A 23558-nucleotide genomic window follows, 5' to 3' on the forward strand; every position below is an offset into this window, starting at 1 on the left:
CTTCCATTCTTATAAAGAACGGTTGGGTGACAAATGTTTGATTGTTGCGTTCCTTGTTCTGTGTAGCCTGACACCATCCAGGACAAAGCATTCTGTGCTCATTCACAGCCCAATCACCACTTCAATCATCCATTCCTTCCACCACCAATGCAATAGAGCTGCAGTGTGTCCCATCTACTTCTCACACAACTCCTCCCAAACTCATACTATGGTGTTAGATTATTATTACACAGTAGTGTAGCAGTTAGCGTAATGCTATTACAGCGCCAGAGACCCGGGTTCAATTCCGGCCACTGTCTGTGAGGAGTTTGTACGTTTTCCCTGTGTCTACATGGGTTTCCTCTGGGTGTTCCGGTTTCCTCCCACATTCCAAAGACGTATGGGTTAGGAAGTCGTGGGCATGATATGTTGGTGCCGGAAATGTGGCGACACTTGCGGGCTGCTCCCCCCCAGGCCACTCTACACAAAAGATGCATTTCACTGTGTGTTTTGACGTACATGTGTCTAATAAAGATATCTTATCGAGAAACAGCGAAAAGGTTTTGGTTTGCATGCCATCCAGACAGATCATGCTATACATAATTACATTGAGGTAGCAGAAAGAAAATAGAGTGCAGAATATAATGTTACAGCCATGGAGAAAGTGCCATATGAGTAGACAAATAAAGTGCAAAGGCCATGATGAGGTAGAGTGGGAGATCAAGAGTTCACTTTTTACCGTTTGAGAGGTCCATTCAAGAGTCTGATAACAGTGGGATAGAAGCTGTCCTTGAGTCTGGTGGTTTGTGCTCTCAGGCTATTGTACCTTTTGCCTAAAGGGAGAGGGGAGAAGAGAGAATGACTGGGGTGGCAGGGATCCTTGATCATGTTGGCTGCTTTTCTGAGGCAGCGGGAAATGTAGACAGTGTCAATGGAGGGGAGGTTGGTTTGTGCAATGGACTGGGATGCGTTCACAACTCTTCAATTTCTTGTGGACTTGGGCAGAGCAGTTGCCATAGCAAGCTAAGATGCTTTCTATGGTGCATCTATGAAAATCTGCAGACACAATAGGCAAACACAAGGAGTACCACCAACTCCCAATTCCCTTCCTAGTCTCACGGCTTTGCAAAGGTACATCACTGCACCTCAATCATTTATTGGGTCAAAGTCCTTCAATGCCATTTCACCCACATGGACTGCAGCAGTTCACTGCCACATTCTTGGGAGCAATGAGCTACTGTGGCATTAAATGCTATCCTTCTTAATGTTGTGCCAGAATGAATGAAATGTTCAACAGCCTGCTGGCTAAGTAAGGCAGAAAACTAAATACAAGCCATCCCTAGGTTATGAATGCACAACCTATGGCCCCCTCTACATAAGAATGAGCTCCCATTATATTATTAAATTCAAAAGTCTAACGGACGTACTCATGTTCGTTCCTATGAATGGCAAAACTAGTTTCCTCTCTCTCTCCACTTTTAGTACTTGTTCTTTCTTATCAGTCTTATGTGTTTTTAATGCCATTCATTACAATATCATAGAGGTATGGCTACCATATCGAGTGATTTTAGTGTATTTTCTGACATGGACAAAATTGATTTAATGACATTGATAAAAACAGAACCTGCTCATTCCCCAGGAATGGTTTGTATGGATGATAAGTCTATGACAAGTCAGCTCCCTGTCCTTCACAGGGGGCACTCTATCTTCTACAATAGAAGCCAGGGCTACATTTTGCGAATATTCTAATTTTGTACTGTGTCTTATTATCTCAGTGAAAATGAATCCACCACAAATCCTGACAGCCAAACTGACTGGGAAGGAAGAGATTTTGTTGGAATGGGACAAACTGAAGAATAGAAATTCATATTTTCTTCAGTATGAGATGAAATACAAAAGCAACTTGGACTCAGACTGGCAGGTATGTATATCGTGAGTTCTGGTGCTGGAGCCTGTCACAACCTTACTTTCAGCGTTATGTGGCTTATGTCCCTTGTATCCATTCATCCCTTATATCCTTTCCTCAGTTTCTATGTCTCTACAAATCTCTCCCCCATTGAGCTCTCTCTTTCACCCAGTCTGTGCTATTGTCTCCACATGTGGTTTCATGTCATCTTTGTCTGATAACACAACCTAGGAGGACCGTGGGATATTTTATTAACCATGTTACAGTCACTATATAAATGCAACCTGATAAATGGACAGAAAATAGACAGCTGGAGGAACTCATTGGGTTAAGTAGCATCTGTGGAAAACAATGGCAAATGTTGACATGTCAGAATCACAGTTATTGAAATAAACTTTAGGAGTGAGAATGATGGGGGAAATAAAGTGGTACAAAAGCTTTTGAATAAGTGCAGGTAGATTTATAAAAAGTGAACGTTGTAAGATACTTTCAAATCTATTACATTTTAATTCAAACTGAACAAGGTTTATTCTAAATGAAGGGAATTTAATATGATTCATAAAATCCATCACTGAACAGGGAAGAGGGCTTAATTTCCCCTGGTTAATGTATTTGCATAAAACTCCTTTGTATACTATTTTAAGATTTAAAATAAAATGAATCCCTATCCCAATGTGTTTAAGAAATGGCTGGCCCTTAACACCCTTACTAATTCTGCCTCAGCTCTGCCTGTAATTCTTCCTATAGGCACTAGATGATTGCATAAAGAATACAAAAGACCACGAGGATAAAGTCCAAAAGATTCAATTAGTTTGGAAAGAGTAAAAAAAAGTCTGTTGAAATTCAGCCCTTGAGAAGGGCTAAGTTCACCACAGACAAAAAGAGTTGAATGCCCTCTTACTGTACTAAAACCTTTGGGTTTCAAAATCTACCAAATCTCTTCGCCTGCTGTGTTCGTCTCAAGGCACAACAGGGTTAATTTTGTTTTTAAGTGATGGCATATAAGACGGGTAATTTCGATGCAGTCTATCTCTTCTGATTTCCATTTCCAAATGGCAGTGAAATTTGGAAGAGATATTTAATTGGTGGCGAACTAATGTTGCTCATTTGAAAGTACCACCAACCCTGCAGGGAGCAGAAACAAAGGTTGCTGCCTGGGCTTAGTGACTACACATTATACAATAGAATATTTTCTGATTCATTCTGTGAAGCACCAGGGGAGATCCAAGAGTGTCCGGGAACTAAAGGCCATTATGAGACTGCAATCTAATCATGAGTTTTGGCAGCCAATCATAAGCACCTCTGCTATCCTTCAGCATTTATGCTAGAACATTGTTTGAAACTCCTGATGATTCTACAGCTTCATTCCCCTCCACTCATACTCCATAATGTTAGATTTCTCTTCAGAGAATTCTGGAATGAGTGTTGGTGAGAAGTAAATATCAGCTGACTTGCACATTCGTAGCCCAAGATCATAAGTTTTTGGATGGAAAAATCACAGGCAAGATGCAAGCAATTTTGCAGTACTTCTTCCTGGGAGCTTTCAAGAAGATTTACGTGAATATTGCCAGGAATCGAAGGCCTGAGTTACGGGGAGAGGTTGGGCAGGCCAGGACCTTATTCCTTGGAAAGTAGGAGACTGAGGGGTGACATTATAAAAGTTTTTAAAATCATGAGGGGCACAGATAGGGTGAATGGTCACAGTCTTTATTTCTCAGGGAAATGAACAAAAAACTAAAGGGCATAGGTTTAAGGTGAGAGCAGAAAGATTTAAACTGGACTGGAGGGGCAACTTTTTCACTCAGTGGGTGTCACGTATATGGAATGAGCTGCCAGAAAAAGTAGTTGAGGCAGGTGCAATAACAATGCTTAAAAGACATTTGGACAGGTACATGGATAGGAAAGGCTTAGAAGGATATGGGTCAAATGCAGGCAAATGAGACTAGCTTAGATGGGCACCTTGGTTGTCATGGATGAGTTGGGCCAAAGGGACTGTTTCCTTGCTGTATTACCCTATGACTCTAAGTGCTTCAATGGGATTTGTAGCCCTTCCTTCCTATTCTGCACTGAGATCATTATGGTGGCAGTAAAGGATAAGATAAGACAAGATATCTTTATTAGTCACATGTACATCGAAACACACAGTGAAATGCACCTTTTGTGTAGAGTGTTCTGGGGGCAGCCCGCAAGTGTCGCCACGCTTCTGGTGCCAACATAGGATGCCCACAACTTCCTAACCCGTATGTCTTTGGAATGTGGGAGGAAACCGGAGCACCCGGAGGAAACCCACTCAGTCATGGGGAGAACGTACAAACTCCTTACAGACGGCGGCGGGAAATGAACCCAGGTCGCTGGTGCTGTAATAGCGGTACGCTAACTGCTACACTACCATGCCTACCTGGAGAAATAATTGGACTCTTCTGGGGCTAGGGTAGTCCACAGGTGACAAGGGTAAGAGTAACTGAGCTACCGACTCATAAACCTACTTATACCTGGTAGCCTGTGCAGCTGATGCAAAGGCGTGGTCTACAATGTCCTCTTCAGCGTTGAAGTTTGGTTATAAATATTTTCTGTCAGAAAGTTGTTCATAGGAGTGAGCTACAGTGTCCTCTTCGGTCACACCCAATCACTCACTTACCCCCATACTCTTGAGCTTTGGTTAAATACTATCTCTCAAAAGATTGTTCATAGATAGTGCCCATGTTAGAGAGCAGATGGTGACTGGTACCTGTAAAATACCGACACTCAGTGTCTGGAGGACAAGTGATGAAGCAAACATTATAAATGCAGTACAATCTTGGCACCATTCTGCTGTTTTGCATCCATTGCTGTATTCAAAGTTAAAGTCAAATTTATTGTCATACGCACAAGTACTGTACACGTGTGCGCAGATGCAATGAAATACTCGCTTGCAGCAGCATCACAGGCAGGTATCGTCATATAAGGAGCATTCACAAGAAAAAAACAAAGAGTAAACATAAATTCAACACAAATTTTACAAGAAAGAACAGAATTAGAACAAAAGAAGACAAAAGTTCATTGTAGTGCAAAGTGGTCAAAGTGGTCATAGTGTTGTTCTACTGAGGTGGTGATTAGGATTGTGCAGGTTTGCTCAAGAAGCGAATGGTTGAAGGGAAGTAGCTGTTCTTGAACCTGGTGGTGAGGGACTTCAGGCTGCGAGAAGATGGCATGGCCCAGATGGTGGGGATCTTTGATGATGGACGTTACCTTCTTGAGGCATTGCCTCATGTAGATACTTTCAATGGTGGGGAGGCGATATGCCCGTGATGTATTGGGCTGAATCCATTACTCTCTGCAGCTTTTTACTTTCTTACATAAATACCCTGTATTTATTGCTATATTTATTATTTCTATGTCTACTGTTTACTCTGTTAGCTTCATACAAGCTAGGAATTTCATTGCACTGTGGTGTAAATGACAATAAACTGACCTAATCTCAACTTCCCTAATGTTGATTGACACCTCCTTAGTGTAAAGGGGATAGATGGGGCAGAGTTTGTTCGGTGTGTACAGGAAGGATTCCTGACACAGTATATGGACAGGCTGATTAGAGGAGAGGCCATACTGGACCTGGTACTAGGCAATGACCCTGATCAGGTTTCAGATCTCTCGGTGGGAGACCATTTTGGAGAGACTAACCATAACTCCTTGACCTTTGCCGTAGCCTTGGAGAGGGATAGGAGCAGATGATATGGGAAAGTTGAGTGAGCTAGGACTTTTCTCTTTGGAACGAAGGAGAATGAGAGGTGATTTCATAGAGGTGTACAAGATGATAAGAGGCATAGATCAAGTGGATGGTCAGAGACTTTTTCCCAGGGCAAAAATGGCTAACACAAGGGGGCATAATTTTAAGGTGATTGGAGGAAGGCATAAGGGGGATGTCAGAGGTAAGCTTTTTTAAACAGATTGTGGGTGTGTGGAACGCACTGCTGGCAGAGGTTGTGGGGGCAGGTACATTAGGGACATTTAAGAAACTCCTAGATAGACACATGAATGATAGAAAAATGGAGGGCTATATGGGAGGGAAGGGTTAGATCAATCTTAGAGCAGGATAAAATATCGGCACGACATCGTGGGCCAAAGGGCCTGTACTGTGCTGTAATGTTCTATGTTCTATGTAATCTAAAGTTGCTTGTTTTTAATGTGATAATTCAGTCACTCTCCAACATTGTTCTTCTTTACAGACAGAATTAATTCATGATCTATCATTTCGTTTGCCAAATGTTGATCCTGCAAAATGCTATTTCTTTCATCTAAGATCCATGATTTATGAAAATTATGCCACTGGAGGCCATTGGAGTGACTGGGGACCCATACTTATTTGGAAAGAAAAGACTGTAGTAGGTGCTGAATTTTTTGATCTTGATCTAGAAATCAGTTCTATTTTACAGGCAGTAAATTGTCTTCTGAACTCCTATCAATGCATGTCAGAACTGTAACAAAACACAAAGTGCTGGAGGAACTCAGCAGGTCAGGCAGCATTTGTGGAGGGAAATGGACAGTCGATGTTTCTGGTCGAGACCCTTCACCTGGGCTGGATGAAGGGTTTCGACCCAAAACGTTGAACATCCATTTCCTTCCGCAGATGCTGCCTGACCTGCAGAATTCCTCCAGAAGATTGTTTTTTTGCTCCAGATTCCAGCACCTGCAGTCTCTTGTGGTCTAGGTCAGACCTGTGCACTTACTTAAACCAGAAATTCACCATCGCAAGCCACTGTATTCAAATTTGCAGTCGGCACAAAAATTGGAAGCGTAACGAACTGTGAGGAGTGCGATAGTCATTGCTTCAGGGAGAAAGGTACAGGCTGGTGCAATGGGAGGAGAAATGAAATGAATGCAAGCAAAATGAGAAGAGTTTTGGTAGAACACATGATGAAAAGCAATGTAAACAAGAGAACACAATTCTAAAAAGTTGCAGGAGGTAATATCATCATATATTATTGAAAGTTGTAGGGCACATTAAAACACAATTAAGAAAGCACGGGCTTTATAAAAGAGTTAAAGAGGAAGACACAAGAGACTGCACATAGATAAGAAGAATTTTTTTAAAGGTGTGTATTTGAATATTTAAAAGAACAATTATAATGTTTAAAAGACAGTCACATTGATAGGAAACACAAGAGACTGCAGATGCTGCAATCTGGAGCAACAAACAATCTGCTGGAGGAACTCAGCTGGTCAAGCAGCATCTGTTGGGGTAAATTGTCGAGTACAAAATGGGTGAAGTTATGATGAAATCACTGGTTTGGCTGCAACATGAGTATTGAATCCAATTTTGGGTACAATGCTCCAGGAAAGATGTGAAGGCCTTGGAGAAGGTGAGGAATGGATTTACTAGATTGATTACAAGGACAGAAGCATTTGAAATACCAAAATAAAGTGAGAACCTGTGGTTGTTCTCCTAAGAAGAGAGAAGATTGAGAAGGGATCTGATGGAAATATTTTAAATAATGAACTGTAGGCAGAGAGAAACACTTCCCATAGGTGAACGGGTCATAAACCAGAAGACAGAGAATAGAACATAGGACAGTACAGCACAGGAACAGGCCCTTCGGCCCACGATGTTGTGCCAAACTAATTAAACTTGTAATTAAGTGCCTAACTAAATGAATCCCTTCTGCCTACACAATGTCCATATTCTGTCCATTCTCTGCACATTCATGTGCCTATCCCAGAGTCTCTTATCGTATCTGCCTCCACCACCACCCCTGGCAGCGCATTCCAGGCACCCACCACCCTCTGTGTAAAATGACTGCCTCGTACATCTCCTTTGAACTTTCCCCCTCTCACCTCAAATGGACTGCCTCTGAAATCAAGGTCATTGGCACACAAATAGAAGAGCATGAGGAAGAACATTTAGTGCAGCTGGTAGGGCTGCTGCTTTACAACTGGGTTCAATCCTGGTCTTTGGTGCTGTACTCCTTGCCTCTGCATGGGTTTCCTCTGGGAGCTCAGGTTTCCTCCTGCATCCCAAAGACATGCAGGCTCGTAGGTTAATGGGCCACTGTAAATTACTCCTTCTGTGGATTGATAGAAATACAGGGAGAATTGATTACAAGGAAACTTAGTAGAGGAATGGGAATGCTCTGAGCACCAGCACAGACTGGATGGTCTTCTTCTGAACTGTTAGGAAATAAGGAAATTGTATTTTTTGAGTGGTTCAGATCTGGAATGCGCTACCAGGTGTGAGAGATGAGGCAAGTGGTGAGGTTCAAAGGGGATACATTTTTGAAATAAATATACTTACAGAGCTCTGGGGGAAGACTGGGGTTTTGAACTGGCTGGATCACTTTTACAGGCGATCCCTGCATTACAGCCGTTCAGGTTACGGAAATTTGTCCTCACAGAATTCACAAGTGACTGCTCAAAAGTTTAAGATAAGGAATAAAATGCATTCTCTTTGCTTGAAAAACAAAGTAAATAAATCAACAGAAAATTTATTTTTGTTTCATTTTATGTCTCTTGACAGTTGCGTGTGTGATTAGCTTTCACATTAAGATAAGATTTCTTTATGAGTCACATGTACATGGAAATACATAGTGAAATGCGTCTTTTTGCATAGAGTGTTCTGGGGGCAGCCCGCAAGTGTCGCCACGCTTCCGGCGCCAACATAGCATGCCCACAACTTCCTAACCTGCATGTCTTTGGAACGTGGGAGGAAACCGGAGCACCCGGAGGAAACCCACGCAGACACGGGGAGAACGTACAAACTCCATACAGACAGTGGCCAGAATTGAACCCGGGTCACTGGCACTGTAATAGCATTATGCTAACCGCTACACTACTGTGCCTGCCCCAAAAATGTTCAGCTGAAGAATAGCAGAGGATGGTTTCGATGTGGAAAGTTGTGATACAGCCTGTTTTATGGGAGTGCAACCCACCCACTCCACCCCATAACACAGGGGTCACCTATATAGAGTCAGCAGAGACTCAATTGACTGAATGCCCTCCTTCTGTGGTGTAACTTATCCCTGAATTTGTGTGTGTCTTCCACCATAATGGCAAAGAACAAGGTATTGGCATGGAGTCCTCATCTGCATTGGGAATTAGACCCCTTCACGAGGGGTGAGAACCCTGACAGTAGATTGAAGGACACACTTTCGGAAAGGCATGCCTGAAATTTTAGGAAGCGATTTTGGTGGATGATGTTATTTAATGTGATTCTTCATCTTCTTCCCCCAGACTCATGCCCCTCACCTAGGATAAAGGCACTTTTTCTGGTTTTACTGCCAGTAGCAATTCTTGTTTTGGTCATATTTGTGTGCGTGCTTTATAGAGTGAAGAGGTAAGTGGTGGATTTCTCAGCAGGGAGCTTAAACCTGGAAGGGTATAGTATGTTGGGTTTTTGATCGAGAAAGTGTGAAGATAATGTCAACAATAGTGCCACACCCAAAGTGTGTCATCAACCACAGTAATCTGAATAATATCGGCCACTGCTCACTCACAGTGGAGCCAGCTTTTATTGATGCTGAAGGCTTAGAAACAAAGGACCAATCACATTAAACTGCAGCTGCTTCCAGACTGATGCTTGCCCCTCTCCCCCTAACAGCTCACTCCGCTCTCCCTGAGGGCTGAGCCTCATTCACTTATTGAAACATAATGCTGCAAACCAAAATTGCCCACTTGTCCAGATCTGGCGCTCCTCTTTATAGGTGACATGGGGGTATAAAAAAACATCTCCTAGGCAACACAAGGGCCCAAAAGGATGAAATCAGAGGAAGCAGAAGAGGGTTCATCGGCCATCACCTACCCAGGCTTTGCTGGGAACCACTCCTTACCTACACCTCGGAGGACTAATGTGTACACAAGTTACCCTTCCAGAAGATGGTCCTCACTCACATCCATGGTCTCATAGAGTCATGCGGCACAGAAACAGGCCCACCCTGTCCATGCCAACTGTTGTCCCCATCCACATAGGTCCTAATTACCCATATTAAGTCTTCTATGCCTTGGCATTTCAATGCATGACTAGATACTTCCTAAAATATTGTGAGAGTGTCTGCCTCCACCACCCCCTTAGGTAACACATTCCAGACTCTGTGTGGAAAAAATTCCCCCTCAGATCCCCCCGAAACCTCCTACTTCTCACAAACCTATGGGCTCTTGTCTTTGGTACCCCCACCATGGAAAGAATGGCTGGGTACCTCATAGAAACATCTTGAATGTTGAAAGAACTGGACAGAGTAGATGTGGCTAAGTTGTTTCCCTTGGTGGGTGAGTCCAGGACTAGAGGGCACAGTCTTAGAATTAGAGGGTACCCTCTGTTTAGAACAGAAATAAGGAGAAATTTCTTTAGCCAGAGGGTCGTTGATTTATGGAATTCTTTGCCACATGCAGCTGTGGAGGCCCATTCATTGGGGGCATTCAAGTAGGAGATTGGTAGGTATCTAATTAGTCAATGTATCAAGGGATATGGGGAAAAGGCCAGAAATTGGGGCTAGATAGGAATAGTTTAGATTAGCTCATGGAGCAGACTCGATGGGCCAAATGGCCTACCTCTGCTCCTTTGTCTTGTGATCTTGTGAAAAAAGATTCTTACTATCTACTTTATCTAAAACATTACATCAAGCTAGTTTCACAGTTGAAGTTAGACCACCCTATTTCTCACTTTATTGTGGGCTGGTTCTGGATAGTAAAGAGGTTATTGACACTCTCTACTCTCCAGTACCAGCCCACAGGATCATGGATACTTGCCCCACGCCAGACTTCCCCAACATACAGGACTTCATAACCATATGTCTTGATAATGACCTTCCTGGCATTTCTTGCTAGGAACTTCCCACTGTAACTCTAGGGGCCCTCATGTCTCTCATCCTGTGGGTGATGTGATCTCAAAGTGCCTCTCTGTAAACCTGGGAGTATGCCCCCTGCTCTCAGGAATGACTTATACTGCCATGTGCAGGTAAACAGAAAAGATGGAAACGGAAAAATATAACTGGAGTTAGCAATTGCATTCCTTGGGTCTGCTCTACCATTCAATGTTATCATAGCTGCTCCTGGTAACTGGTAATTGGTTTATTATTGTCACATGCACCAAGATACAGTGAAATGCTTTTGTTTGCATGACATCCAAACAGATCATTCCATACGTAAGTACATTGAGGTAGTACAAGAGGGAAAAAAATACAGAATATAATGTTACAGTTACAGATAAACTGCAGTGCAGGTAGACAATAAGGTGCAAGGACCATGACAAGGTAGATTGAGAGATCAAGAGTTCATCTTTATCATATAAGAGGTCCATTTAAGAGTCTGCTAATAGCAGGGTAGAAACTGTCTTTGAGCCTGGTGGTGCGTGTTCTCAAGCTTTTGTGTCTTCTGCTCAGCGGGGAGAGGGAGAAGAGAGCATGCCTGGAGTGGGGAGGGGGTTTTGATTATGTTGGCTGCTTTGCCGAGGCAGCGGGAAGTGTAAACTTAATGGAGGGGAAGCTGGATTTCATGATAGACTGGGCTACATTCACAACTCTCTGCAATTTCTTGCAGTCTTGGGTAGAGCAGTTGCCATACCAAGCAATGATGCATCAGATAGGATGCTTTCTATGGTGAGGGTCTTTGGGGACATGCTGAATTTCCTTAGCCTTCCGAGGAAGTAGAGGCCATGTGTTTTCTTGACGATAGCATCCATATGACTAACCTCTATCTCAATATGATATTCCTGCTCCGTCCTAATACCTCATGATACTTGATGTCCCTTTCTCAGATATATTCAGCAACGTGACCTCCACATCCTTATGTGGTGGAGAATTCCTCAAGTTCACCACACTCTTGAGAAAAAGTTTCTCTCCCTAACAGTCCTAAGTGTCTTAACCCATATCCCAAGACTGGGACTTCTGGACTTAGCTCCATCCACCCCTAACCCAACCTGAACCAGAAGAAAAAGCATCCCTGCATCCAGCTTTTTGACCCCTACTAGAAATTCGTACATTTCAATGTGATCTCCCCGCATAAACAATCGCGCACCCAAAGCTGTAAGAGTGCCGGTGGTGTTGTAACTTGTGCCTTTAAGAGGTGGTCATTGGTAATCGTAGCTATGTGTCGCACTTCTGGCAGTTGTGAGAAATTTAACACCCGCTGTTCCAAAGCAGCATGGAATTACCACAAGAAGCCTGACAACACAGTTTTTTTTAATTGGTGCAATTGAATCTCACAATACTTTTAGAGCATTGTAAACCAGCATGAAGGAGACATGAAACAGTGCCACACCCAAACACTGGGATAGACCAAATTCCGGGCTGACCTTTTATTTTAAACTCCCTTACATTTTGAAATATTCATGGGATAAAATTACAGATCTGTTGTTTATTGTCAAGTTTATTGTAAGTTTATTGTCATAGGCATACATACCCACGGTATAAATGCTATGAAAATGTGACTTTTGCAGCAGCAGCACAGGACGTTACAAACATGACACACATCAGTTAGCATAAGCTTATCATTGGTTTATTATTATTGTCACATGTACTGAGGTACAGTGAAAAACTTTGTTTTGCATGACGTCCATATCTGCACATGGTATGTCGAGCTGCAGCTCCTAAGGGACCGTGTTAGGGAACTGGAGATGCAGCTCGATGACCTTCATATGGTCAGGGAGAGTGAGGAGGTGCTAAAAAGGAGTTATAGACAGGTGGTCACACCAGGGCCATGGGAGAAAGACAAGTGGGTCACAGTCAGGAGGGGGAAGGGGAAGAGTCAGGTACTAGAGAGTACCCCTGTGGCTGTACCCCTTGACAATAAGTACTCCTGCTTGAATACTGTTGGGGGAGACACCCTACCTGGGGGAAGCAACAGTGGCAGTGCCTCTGGCACTGAGTCTGGCCCTGTGGCTCAGTAGGGTAGGGAAAGGGAAAGGAAGACAGTAGTGATAGGGGACTCTGTAGTTAGGGGGTCAGACAGGCAATTCTGTGGAGGCAGGAAAGAAACTCAGATGGTAGTTTGCCTCCCAGGTGCCAGGGTCTGAGATGTTTCAGATCGCGTCCAAGATATCCTGAAGGGGGAGGGAGAACAGCCAAAGGTCGTGGTACATATTGGTACCAATGACATAGGTGGGAAAAGGGATGAGGTCTAGAAAAAAGACTACAGGGAGTTAGGAAGGAAATTGAGAAGCAGGACCACAAAGGTAGTAATTTCAGGATTACTGCCGGTGCCACGTGACAGTGAGTATAGGAATAGAATGAGGTGGAGGATAAATGCATGGCTGAGGGATTGGAGCAGGGGGCAGGGTTTCAGATTTCTGGATCATTGGGGCCTCTTTTGGGGCAGGGATGACTTGTACAAAAAGGACGGGTTGCACTTGAATCCCAGGGTGACCAATATCCTGGCGGGGAGGTTTGCTAAGGTTACTGGGGAGAGTTTAAACTAGAATTGTTGAGGGTTTGGAACTGAAGAGACTGGGCAAGAGGTGGTTGGGTCTCAAATAGAGAAAGCTTGTAGAAAGTGCGAGAGGGAGGATAGGCAGGTGATAGAGAAGGGACGTGCTCAGACCGACGGCTTGAGATGTGTCTACTTTAACGCAAGGAGTATTGTAAACAAGGTGGATGAGCTTAGAGCTTGGATCAGTACTTGGAGCTCTGATGTGGTGGCCATTACAGAGACTTGGACGGCTCAGGGACAGGAATGGTTACTTCAAGTGCCAGGTTTTAGATGTTTCAGAAAGGACAGGGAGGGAGACAAAAGAGATGAGGGTGTGGCACTATTGATCAGATATAGTGTCATGGCTGCAGTAAAGGTGGACATCATGGAGGGATTATCTACAGAGTCTCTGTGGGTGGAGGTTAGGAACAGGAAGGGGTCAATAACTTTACTGGGAATTTTTTATAGGCCGCCCAATAGTAACAGGGATATCGAGGAGCGGATAGGGAAACAGATCCTGGAAAGGTATGAAAATAACAGAGTTGTTGTGATGGGAGATTTTAATTTCCCAAATATCGATTGGCATCTCCCTAGAGCAAGGGGTTCAGATAGGGTGGAGTTTGTTAGGTGTGTTCAGGAAGGTTTCTTGACACAATATGTAGATAAGCCTACAAGAGGAGAGACGGTACTTGATTTGGTATTGGGAAATGAACCTGGTCAGGTGTCAGATCTCTCAGTGGGAGAGCATTTTGGAGATAGTGATCATAATTCTACAATAGCATTGGAGAGAGATAGGAACAGACAGATTAGAAAAGAATTTAATTGGAGTAAGGGGAATTATGAGGCTCTTAGGCAGGAAATTGAAAGCTTAAGTTGTGAACAGATGTTCTCAGGGAAAAGTACTGAAGAAATGTGGCAAAGGGGCCATGAGAAGGCCTTGGTGGACAGGATTAAGGAAAACCCCAAGGCATTCCACAAGTATGTGAAGAGCAAGAGGATAAGACACAAAAGAATAGGACCTATCAGGTGTAACAGTGGGAAAGTGTGTACGGATCCGGAAGAAATAGCAGAGGTACTTAATGAATACTTTACTTCTGTATTCACTATGGAAAAAGATCTTGGTGATTGTAGTGATGACTTGCAGCAGACTGAAAAGCTTGAGCACGTAGATATTAAGAAAGAGGATGTGCTAGAGCTTTTGGAAAGCATCAAGTTGGATAAGTCGCCGGGACCGGATGAGGTGTACCCCAGGCTACTGTGGGAGGTGAGGAAGGAGATTGCTGAGCCTCTGGCGATGATCTTTGCATCATCAATGGGGAAGGGAAAGGTTCTGGAGGATTGGAATGTTGTGGATGTTGTTCCCTTATTCAAGAAAGGGAGTAGAGATAGCCCAGGAAATTATGGACCAGAGATTCTTACTTCAGTGGTTGGTAAGTTGATGGAGAAGATCTTGAGAGGCAGGATTTATGAACATTTGGAGAGGTGTAATATGATTAGGAATCGTCAGCATGGCTTTGTCAAGGGCAGGTCCTGCCTTACAAGCCTGATTGAATTTTTTGAGGATGTGACTAAACAAATTGATGAAGGAAGAACAGATGTAGTGCATATGGATTTCAGCAAGGCATTTTATAATGTACCCCATGCAAGGCTTATGGAGAAGGTGAGGAGACATGGGATCCAAGGGGACATTGCTTTGTGGATCCAGAACTGGCTGGCCCACAGAAGGCAAAGAGTGGTTGTTGAAGGGTTGTATTCTGAGTGGAGGTCGGTGACCAGTGGTGTACCTCAGGGATCTGTACTGGGACATTTACTCTTTGTGATTTTTATAAACGACCTGGATGAGGAAGTGGAGGGATGGGTTAGTAAGTTTCCTGATGACACAAAGGTTGGAGGTGTTGTGGATAGTGTGGAGGGCTATCAGAGGTTACAGAGGGACATAGCTAGGATGCAAAACTGGGCTGAAAAGTGGCAGATAGAGTTCAACCCATATAATTGTGAAGTGGTTCATTTTGGTAGGTCAAATATGATGGCAGAATATAGTATTAATGGTAAGACTTTTGGCAGTATGGAGGATCAGAGGGATCTTGGGGTCCGAGTCCATAGGATGCTCAAAACAGCTGCACAGGTTGACTCTGTGGTTAAGAAGGCATAAGGTGTATTGTCCTTCATCAATCGTGGAATTGAATTTAGGAGTCGGGAAGTATTGTTGCAGCTATATAGGACCCTGGTCAGACCCCACTTGGAGTACTGTGTTCCGTTCTGGTCACCTCACTAGAGGAAGGATGTGGAAGCCATAGAAAGGGTGCAGAGGAGATTTACAAGGATGTTGCCTGAATTGGGGAGCATGCCTTATGAAAACAGGTTGAGTGAACTTGGACTTTTCTCCTTGGAGTGACGGATGATGAAGGGTGACCTGATAGAGGTGTATAAAATGATGAGAGGCATTGATTGTGTGGATAGTCAGAGGCTTTTTCCCAGGGTTGAGATGATTGCCACAAGAAGACATAGGTTTAAGGTGCTGGGGAATAGGTATAAAGGAGATGTCAGGTGTAAGTTTTTTACTCAGAGAGTGGTAAGTGTGTGGAATGGGCTGCCGGCAATGGTGGTGGAGGCGGATATGATAGGGTCTTTTAAGAGACTTTTGGATAGGTATTGGTATTGGTATTGGCTTATTATTGTTACTTGTACCAAGGCACAGTGTAAAACTTGTCTTGCATACCAATCATACAGGTCAATTCATTACACAGTGCAGTTACATTGAGTTAGTACAGAGTGCATTGATGTAGTACAGGTAAAAACAATAACAGTACAGAGTAAAGTGTCACAGCTGCAGAGAAAGCGCAGTGCAATAAGGTGCAAGGTCGCAACAAGGTAGATCGCGAGGTCTTAGTCCATCTCATCGTATAAGGGAACCTTTCAATAGTCTTATCACAGTGGGGTAGAAGCTGTCCTTAAGTCTGGTGGTACGTGCCCTCAGGCTCCTGTATCTTCTACCCGATGGAAGAGGAGAGAAGAGAGAATGTCCCAGGTGGGTGGGAGCTTAGAAAAATAGAGGGCTGTGGGTAAGCCTAGTAATTTCCGACATGTTCGGCACAGCTTTGTGGGCCGAAGGGCCTGAATTGTGCTGTAGGTTTTCTATTTTTCTAGATCATTTCATTACAACAGTGCATTGAGGTAGTACAAGGGAAAACAACATCAGAATGCAGAATAAAATGTCACAGTTACAGAGAAAGTGCAATGCAGGGAGATAATAAGGTGCAAGGCCATAATGAGGTAGATTGTGTGGTCAAGAGTCCATTTTACCATACTAGGGAACCATTCAATAGTCTTAAATTAAGATAAATTATACAGGGGAGGCTGGACAAACTTGGTCTCTTCTCTCTGGAGCTGCAGAGGCTGGGGGGTGATCTGTCAGATGTGTATAAAATTATGAGGGGCATAGATAGGGTGAACAAGCAATATCTTTTTCCCATTATTGAGAGATCCAACACCAGAGGGCATGCATTTAAGGTGAGAGGGAAGAGGTTCAGAACAGACATGAGGGGTATGTTTTTTACTGAGAGAGTGGTGGATGCTTGGAATGCGTTGCCTGATAGGGTGGTGGAGGCTAATTCATTGGGGGCTTTTAAGAGGGGCTTGGATGAGCACATGAATGACGGGAAAATGAAGGGATATGGGCATTCTGTAGGTAGGAGGGAATAGATATGTCAGTACAACACTGTGGGCCAAAGGGCCTGTTCTGTGCTATACTGTTCTATGTTCTATGTATGTTCATAACTTACACAACAAAATAAGCACAATGACACTCGTGCAAGTTGAATGACACTCCAATCCAAATCCACGACAATCCAAATACATAAGATTTCAGGACGGTAGAGATCTACTTTTTTGGTCATTTATAAAAGATTGCCAACGAAGTCAATGCTTCATTTGTTATCCATCCCTAATTGTGACTGAACTGTGAAGGCAGTTAAGAGTTAAGCTCATTTGTAGGTCTAGCATCACACTTAGGCCAGAGCCAGGAAGGATGGTAGATTTCTAAGGACGTTAATGAGTTAAATGGATTTTAGCAACAATCCAGCACTCACAATTACTGATTTTAGTCTTTTTATTTGCAGATTTGTTTAATAATTTGAATTAAAATCCCCTAAGAGGCTGCTGAATCAATTTGAAACACAGGAGACTGCAGATACTAGAATCCATAGCAAAAAAAAAACAATTTGCTGGAGGAACTCAGCAGGTCAAGCAGCATCCGAAATGTTAACTGTCCCTCAGCCATGCTTGGATGCTGCTTGAGCAGCTGAGATCCTCCAGCAGTTTGCCTTTTGCTGTTGAATCAATTGCCCTGGTTGCTGGATGCTAATCCAGTAATTTAACCTCTGTGCCACCATCCCACACCGTCAAAACTTACTCAGATTTCATGCAAACTAATGTAGAATTTTCAGACATTTTGCAGTGGGACTCATTCTTAAATACATGCTTCTTGCATCATTTTCATCAAAGAAGGTTGTAAGTTGTGCAGCCTATGTGGATGCTTCTTCTTAGGCAGTCCCTCAGGATTGAGGATGGCTTACTTCCTCGCCAGTACTGGGAGCTCTGCAGTGACAGATGAGGCCAATGTGGGAAGCAGAGACTCTTCCATAGGTGAGGCAGGAGCTGCCTGAGAGGTGGGCAGTCTGTGAGGTCTGCCACATGGAATTACTCACCAATGCTGAGAGATCCAGATTAAACCACACAAACACGCACATGCACACACACACACACACACACACACACACACACACACACGCACACGCGCACACGCACACGCACACACACACACACATATTCATGGAAATCCCAAAGTTGTCAGTTTCAGTGATGAAATGGCGGTGAGCATTAGTGGTTATCACCACAAAATCTGGGCAATTAATTTATTCTTCACTTTGTGAATTCTGGATTGTTAGGCTGATGAGGCATACATCTGACACGTAAGCCCAATAAACCCAATAAACCTTGAATGCTTAACTGTGGCTTTAACCAGAAACCGGTGCTTCCTGTTTTGTTGACATTGAAGTGCAGAGAAATCTCATGTGTCACTCTGTTTTTAAGACAAGTGCACTCAAATGTTTAAATAACAGCTGCATTATGTTATCTTTCATAATGCAATATATGGTAAAAGGCTCTCACGCAATCTTTATCACCTGCTGAATGGCCAGATTTCTGTCTGATACTCAACAGCGTTGTGCAATGAACATGAATCTGTGGGTATCGCTTGGAATAGACAGGGTTGTCAAACTCTCAGATAAAATCCTCTCTTTGACTAATTTTACTGGTGAAATTTCAAAGAAAACGAGGACAGTATATGGTGGTATGACAGTAAACACAGATGATGTTTCAGTGATATCAGAAAGCATGATGTGTGGGGCTAATTGAACAGCTCTTTCAAAGAGACAACACAGTCACGAAGCATCTAAGCCCTTTGCACGGAAGAACTTCTTTCTGTCCACATTGCAAACCCCTACCCTAACACAATGCACCCTCACTCTAAGAGACTGTTGTAATGCAGGAAACATGGGAGCCAATTTGTATACAGCAAGCTCACACAAACGTCACAAAGGTAAAGACTAATTAGACTGTTTGACTTTGTTTAAAACATAGATACTGTATAGGTCACAGGCTAAATCTTCCCTGTTCTTTGAAATAATGAAACAAAATCTTTTATGTCAGTTTGAGAGAGCAAACAGAGCCTTAGTGTTACATTTCATCTAAGCACTGGCATCTCTGAGATTGCAATATCCCTTCATATCTGAATTGAAGTGGCAGCCAAGAGTATGTTCCCAAACCCCCTAAGTATGACTTGAATTTACAAACTTCTGGCTCAGAACTGAAGTTTAATTAATCATTAATTTTCTAACATCCCTTTTTCTTCCTTGATCAAGGATTAAGTACTTGGCACACTCCATTCATTTTGCACAAATCATGTTCGTGACATTTGGTAAATTTTACATAGTACTTTCACTGTTCCTCTTCCGGTCTCCATCATTGTCCAAGTTTCCAACCAGCTGACCTGTTAAACTTTCTCGCTTTAATCCTATGCTCTGTGTTTTCCTCCTTTTCCCTTTTCTTTAGCCTGGTACTTAGAGTCATGGAGTCAAACAGCTTGGAAACAGGCCCTTCGGTACACTGATTTCACACTGACCATCAACTGTCCATCTATACCAATCCTCAACCCACGCAGAGACAGGGAGAATGTAGGAACTCCACACAGTCAGCACCAGAGCTCAGTATTGAATCCGTGTCTCTGGGACAGTGAGGCAGCAGCTTAACTCACTGCCCCACTGTGCCACCCATGTTTCAACATCGTTTTCAATACAAAAACTTGGGGCATATTTTAAAATTATACCTTATTTGAAAATTTAATTCAGAAATTCCACCGCATTTTTATAGTGATAATATAGACAAAGCCTTTTTCTACCTTTGATCTGAAAGCCAGCTCCTCCAACGTTATAGCCCTTCGATGGGACTGCACTGTATCATGACAGAGGTGATGCTTGAGAGTGGGGCTTGTACTGATACCGTGTCTTTCCAGCCATCAAATTCCAACTGATACCAATCCCATTTTCCAGCGCTTGGCCCACAGCCTTTCCAAGCCAGGGTGTTTCAAAGAGCTCATCTAAAGACGTTTTAAATGTTGAGAGAGTCTCTGCATCCACCAACCCCTTAGGCAATGTGTTCCAGATTTGAACCACCCTCTTGGTAAAAAAAATCTTTCTCAAATCTGCTCTTAAGCTTTGAACCCCCAAGGCAAAGGCCATTGAGCCACTGTAGTATGAATACGCAAGAATGAACACAATTAGTTACTTCTCTCTTCAGTTAAATGTTTCCTTTTTGTGTATACTGGTACCATCTGCCTCTGAATGTAGACTGAACATATTTATCTCTTTAGGGTAAGGATCCTGGTTTTACCAGGAATACCAGATCCAAAACATGTATTCATTGACCTCTTTGATGACCACAATGGAAACTTCCAGGTAATATGTGAACCATAACAATTGTTTTAAGTTGTACTTTTACACTCGAGCCTTTTTCCCTGCTTACTGGACCCAGGCTGAAGTGTGGTATTATAGAAGCTCCCCGTCAGTTTGATAGGGATCCTTGCTGATGTGAAATTTTGTGGTTGGTAAAGTAAGTAACGGTGCAGTAAAGATCACTGTGTAGTACAGCAAAGATCTTTGATAGTAATCTATTGAGCAAGTGTTGGCTAATCAATTTTTATTCTTTCTAGAGATATAAAGCATCCATACAGTGTCTTATAGCAGATTAAATGGCCCTCCAGCCCAAAAAGTCTACACTGGAGAATGTAAACCATATGAATCCCCTCCCGTTCCACTTACTGTATTTCTTTGCCTTTCGGCATTTCTTTTTATTCCCTACACCCTCACATATTCATCTGGTTTATTTCTGAAAGCAATTAAGGTTTTAGTCTCAAAAGCATCTTGTGGGAGAGAGTTCTATTCTTGGTAAAGAAAATTCCCCATATCCCACATTGGATTTACTAGTTACTATCCTGTATCATGGAGACATGGATGAAGATTTCATTGACCAATGAACTGAGATTGATTCCAAGGTAGATACTATTCCATTAGAGATGTAAAGTGGGAATTTTTGATGAAGCAGATTATGGAGTTGGAACCTCAAAAATATGCTGAGGATGCATCTGATTCAGCGTTACAGAGTGTCTAGGAAGAAATGCAACTGCATCTAAAGTGTGTAGAGAACTCAGTCTCCCAATTTTTAGCTGGCAAAAGTATTGAATTCATTTAAGGTATGGTTGGACAAGCATGTGAGGGAGAAGGGAATATAAAGTTATTTTAAATCAGGAAGGATGGGAAGATGTTGGAGTAGAAACTAAACACCCATTGGGACAAATGGTCTGTTTCTATGTTGGACATCCCATGTGATTCCATGTAATCATTCTGTCAATTATTTTACCTCATGCCCCTGTACTACAGTGGGTTTGCAATGGATTCAGCGTCTGAGTTTTGACCACTCCAGCTCTGCTTCTCAAAACGTTATAAACAATTAAATCTTCCTTCAGCCTCCTTTGTCCTGAAGAAAACAGCCACAGTTTATCCAAACCCTCCTGATTAATTTCCTCCACAATTAACTTTTTTCCTCATGTTTAAAGCTCTCTATTCCTTATAAATCCACTTTTTACCCTGTCAAATGTTGCAATCTAGTATCCAGGGAAGTTCTCAGTGTTTCATAGAACATAGAACAGTATAGCACAGTACGGGCCCTTCGGCCCACGATGTTGTGCCGACCCATATAAACACCTACTCCATTATCAATCTCACCCTTCCCTCCTACGTAGCCCATAACCCTCCACTTTCCTTACATCCGTGTGCCTATCTAAATCTTTTAAATGTCCCTGTTGTATCAGCCTCTACCACCACCCCCGACAGTGTGTTCCAGGCACCCACCACTCTCTGTGTAAAGAACCTACCTCTGACATCTCCCCTGAACGTTCCTCATCTGACTTTAAATGGATGCCGTCTGGTATTGGCCATTGCCACCCTGGTTTCAGCTCTGGTTTAACCTGATTCTTTCCTTGTACAGTGTGTTCACTCACACAAACACCTAATTGACTGGACTTGCAAACCCTGGCTAATTTTACCCCATTACCATCTAGAACTCTTATTCCAATAGTAGTGTATCATAACATACTAGTTTTATTTGGTATTAGTGCAATATTATTCTTTTAATTCAAAATTTGCAATGCATGCAGCCTAACTATGATGTGAAACCACTTGAATAATGGTATAGCAATGGATTCAGGCCTCAAGTCAGTAGCTAACTGCAAGTGGCATAAGAAAGGTTGCAGGTGATCTCTAGAAGTTACATACTTTCACACTGTAATAATGAGGAGTCAATGTCAACAATGAAGTGGGCTCTAACAGAGCTACAAGATTGTTTTAATCCCTTCTTCACACATGTGTATGATTATAACATGCAACCAGGAACAAGCATCAGTTAGGAAGGCCAAGTTCATTCAGAATGGCTCCCCCAACAGCGACTCACTCATATGGACTACAGTGAACTCAGGAAGGATTGGACAACTATTTTAGAGTGGTAAAGAACTTAATCTGATTCTTTCCTAGTACAGGGTATTCACTTGCAAAACACCCCATTGATCATACTTTTCAAGCCGTGGCTAATTTTACCCCATTACCATCTGGGAACTTTAATTCCAAAAGCAGTGTGGCATAAAATATTGGTTAAGTATAGACAAACTGACCTATCCTATGCTTATCAAGTGATATTTTGAATGGGATGAAGTAGTGAATATAATTCATGACCATGGCTAGTTCCTGGTCTTAATATACCTAACCTACTGCGAGTATGCCTTAATAAATAACATGTCAAAAAATCCTTGTTTACAAAAGGAATGGATTGGTGTTTCTAAAGATCTACATATGGACTGTCAATCAAATTGTTCTCCAGTTGAATGCCAAATTGAAGAGGATTCAATGGGAGTGAATATAGAATGTGAGGATTCTCCAGTGGTTATGACCGGAAGCACTGAGCCAGCCCAAGAAAATATTAATGGAAGCAGTGAAAACTCCGGAGGGGATACACCAACTTCCCAGTTGCTGGTTCAAAAGCCTGCCACCATTGACATGTCCAAGTTTGTTATGGATGGAAGCGCGTATATTAGACTATGAAATGAAATCTAATGAATATGTCTTTTAACATAAGATACACGATGGATGTCAATAAGAAACAGAAGGAAACTGTAAGATCAATATTGATGGCTTTATTTGTAAAACTAATGGTTTAGAATACACTTGCAGATTAGCTGCCTCATCTTTCAAGAGAGTAGCCTGCTATTCATTGTACGTCAATAATGTCTCCTGTTTCAAACACTGTTTAAATCTTGTGTCAGTAACTGAGAGATATTGGTTGCAAAGTCCCTTGGGTTGTTTCTGCTTTGATGAGATTACATCATCAGAAATAATCTTGCTTACAACTGGTTGGACAGAAACCAACACTGAGGAATTTCCTAGTTTATTAGCCGGACTGGACCACAGCAATAACTTGTATTCATACAGCATCTTGAAAGCACTTTCAAAAAAATTACCAAGTTAATTTTAGAGGATTAAATATTATTTCACTGATACTCAACTTTAGGACTGATAACTTAAAGTTTGGTCAAAGAGATGGATTAATTCATTCAAAGAGATAGTTTTAAAAGATAATCTTCAAGAAAAAGAAACATTCCCTTCACTGATATGTCACCTATCACAACTTTAAGACATCC

General features: G+C 42.5%; 1 protein-coding gene across 1 annotated transcript in view; it reads left to right on the forward strand.

The window, feature by feature from the left end:
* Window positions 1-22997, forward strand: part of LOC127575645 (cytokine receptor common subunit gamma-like) — a 39169-nt gene extending 16172 nt beyond the window's left edge. The window contains exons 6-10 of the mRNA XM_052025521.1: window positions 1755-1900; window positions 6091-6250; window positions 9089-9191; window positions 20184-20268; window positions 22684-22997. Coding sequence (XP_051881481.1) covers window positions 1755-1900; window positions 6091-6250; window positions 9089-9191; window positions 20184-20268; window positions 22684-22962 — 773 coding nt within the window. The 3' untranslated portion in view covers window positions 22963-22997. The remainder of the gene's footprint in view (window positions 1-1754; window positions 1901-6090; window positions 6251-9088; window positions 9192-20183; window positions 20269-22683) is intronic.
* The last annotated feature ends 561 nt before the right edge of the window (window positions 22998-23558 follow it).

Source organism: Pristis pectinata, chromosome 11 (genome assembly GCF_009764475.1).
Source record: "Pristis pectinata isolate sPriPec2 chromosome 11, sPriPec2.1.pri, whole genome shotgun sequence".
NCBI classification, from domain to species: domain Eukaryota; kingdom Metazoa; phylum Chordata; class Chondrichthyes; order Rhinopristiformes; family Pristidae; genus Pristis; species Pristis pectinata.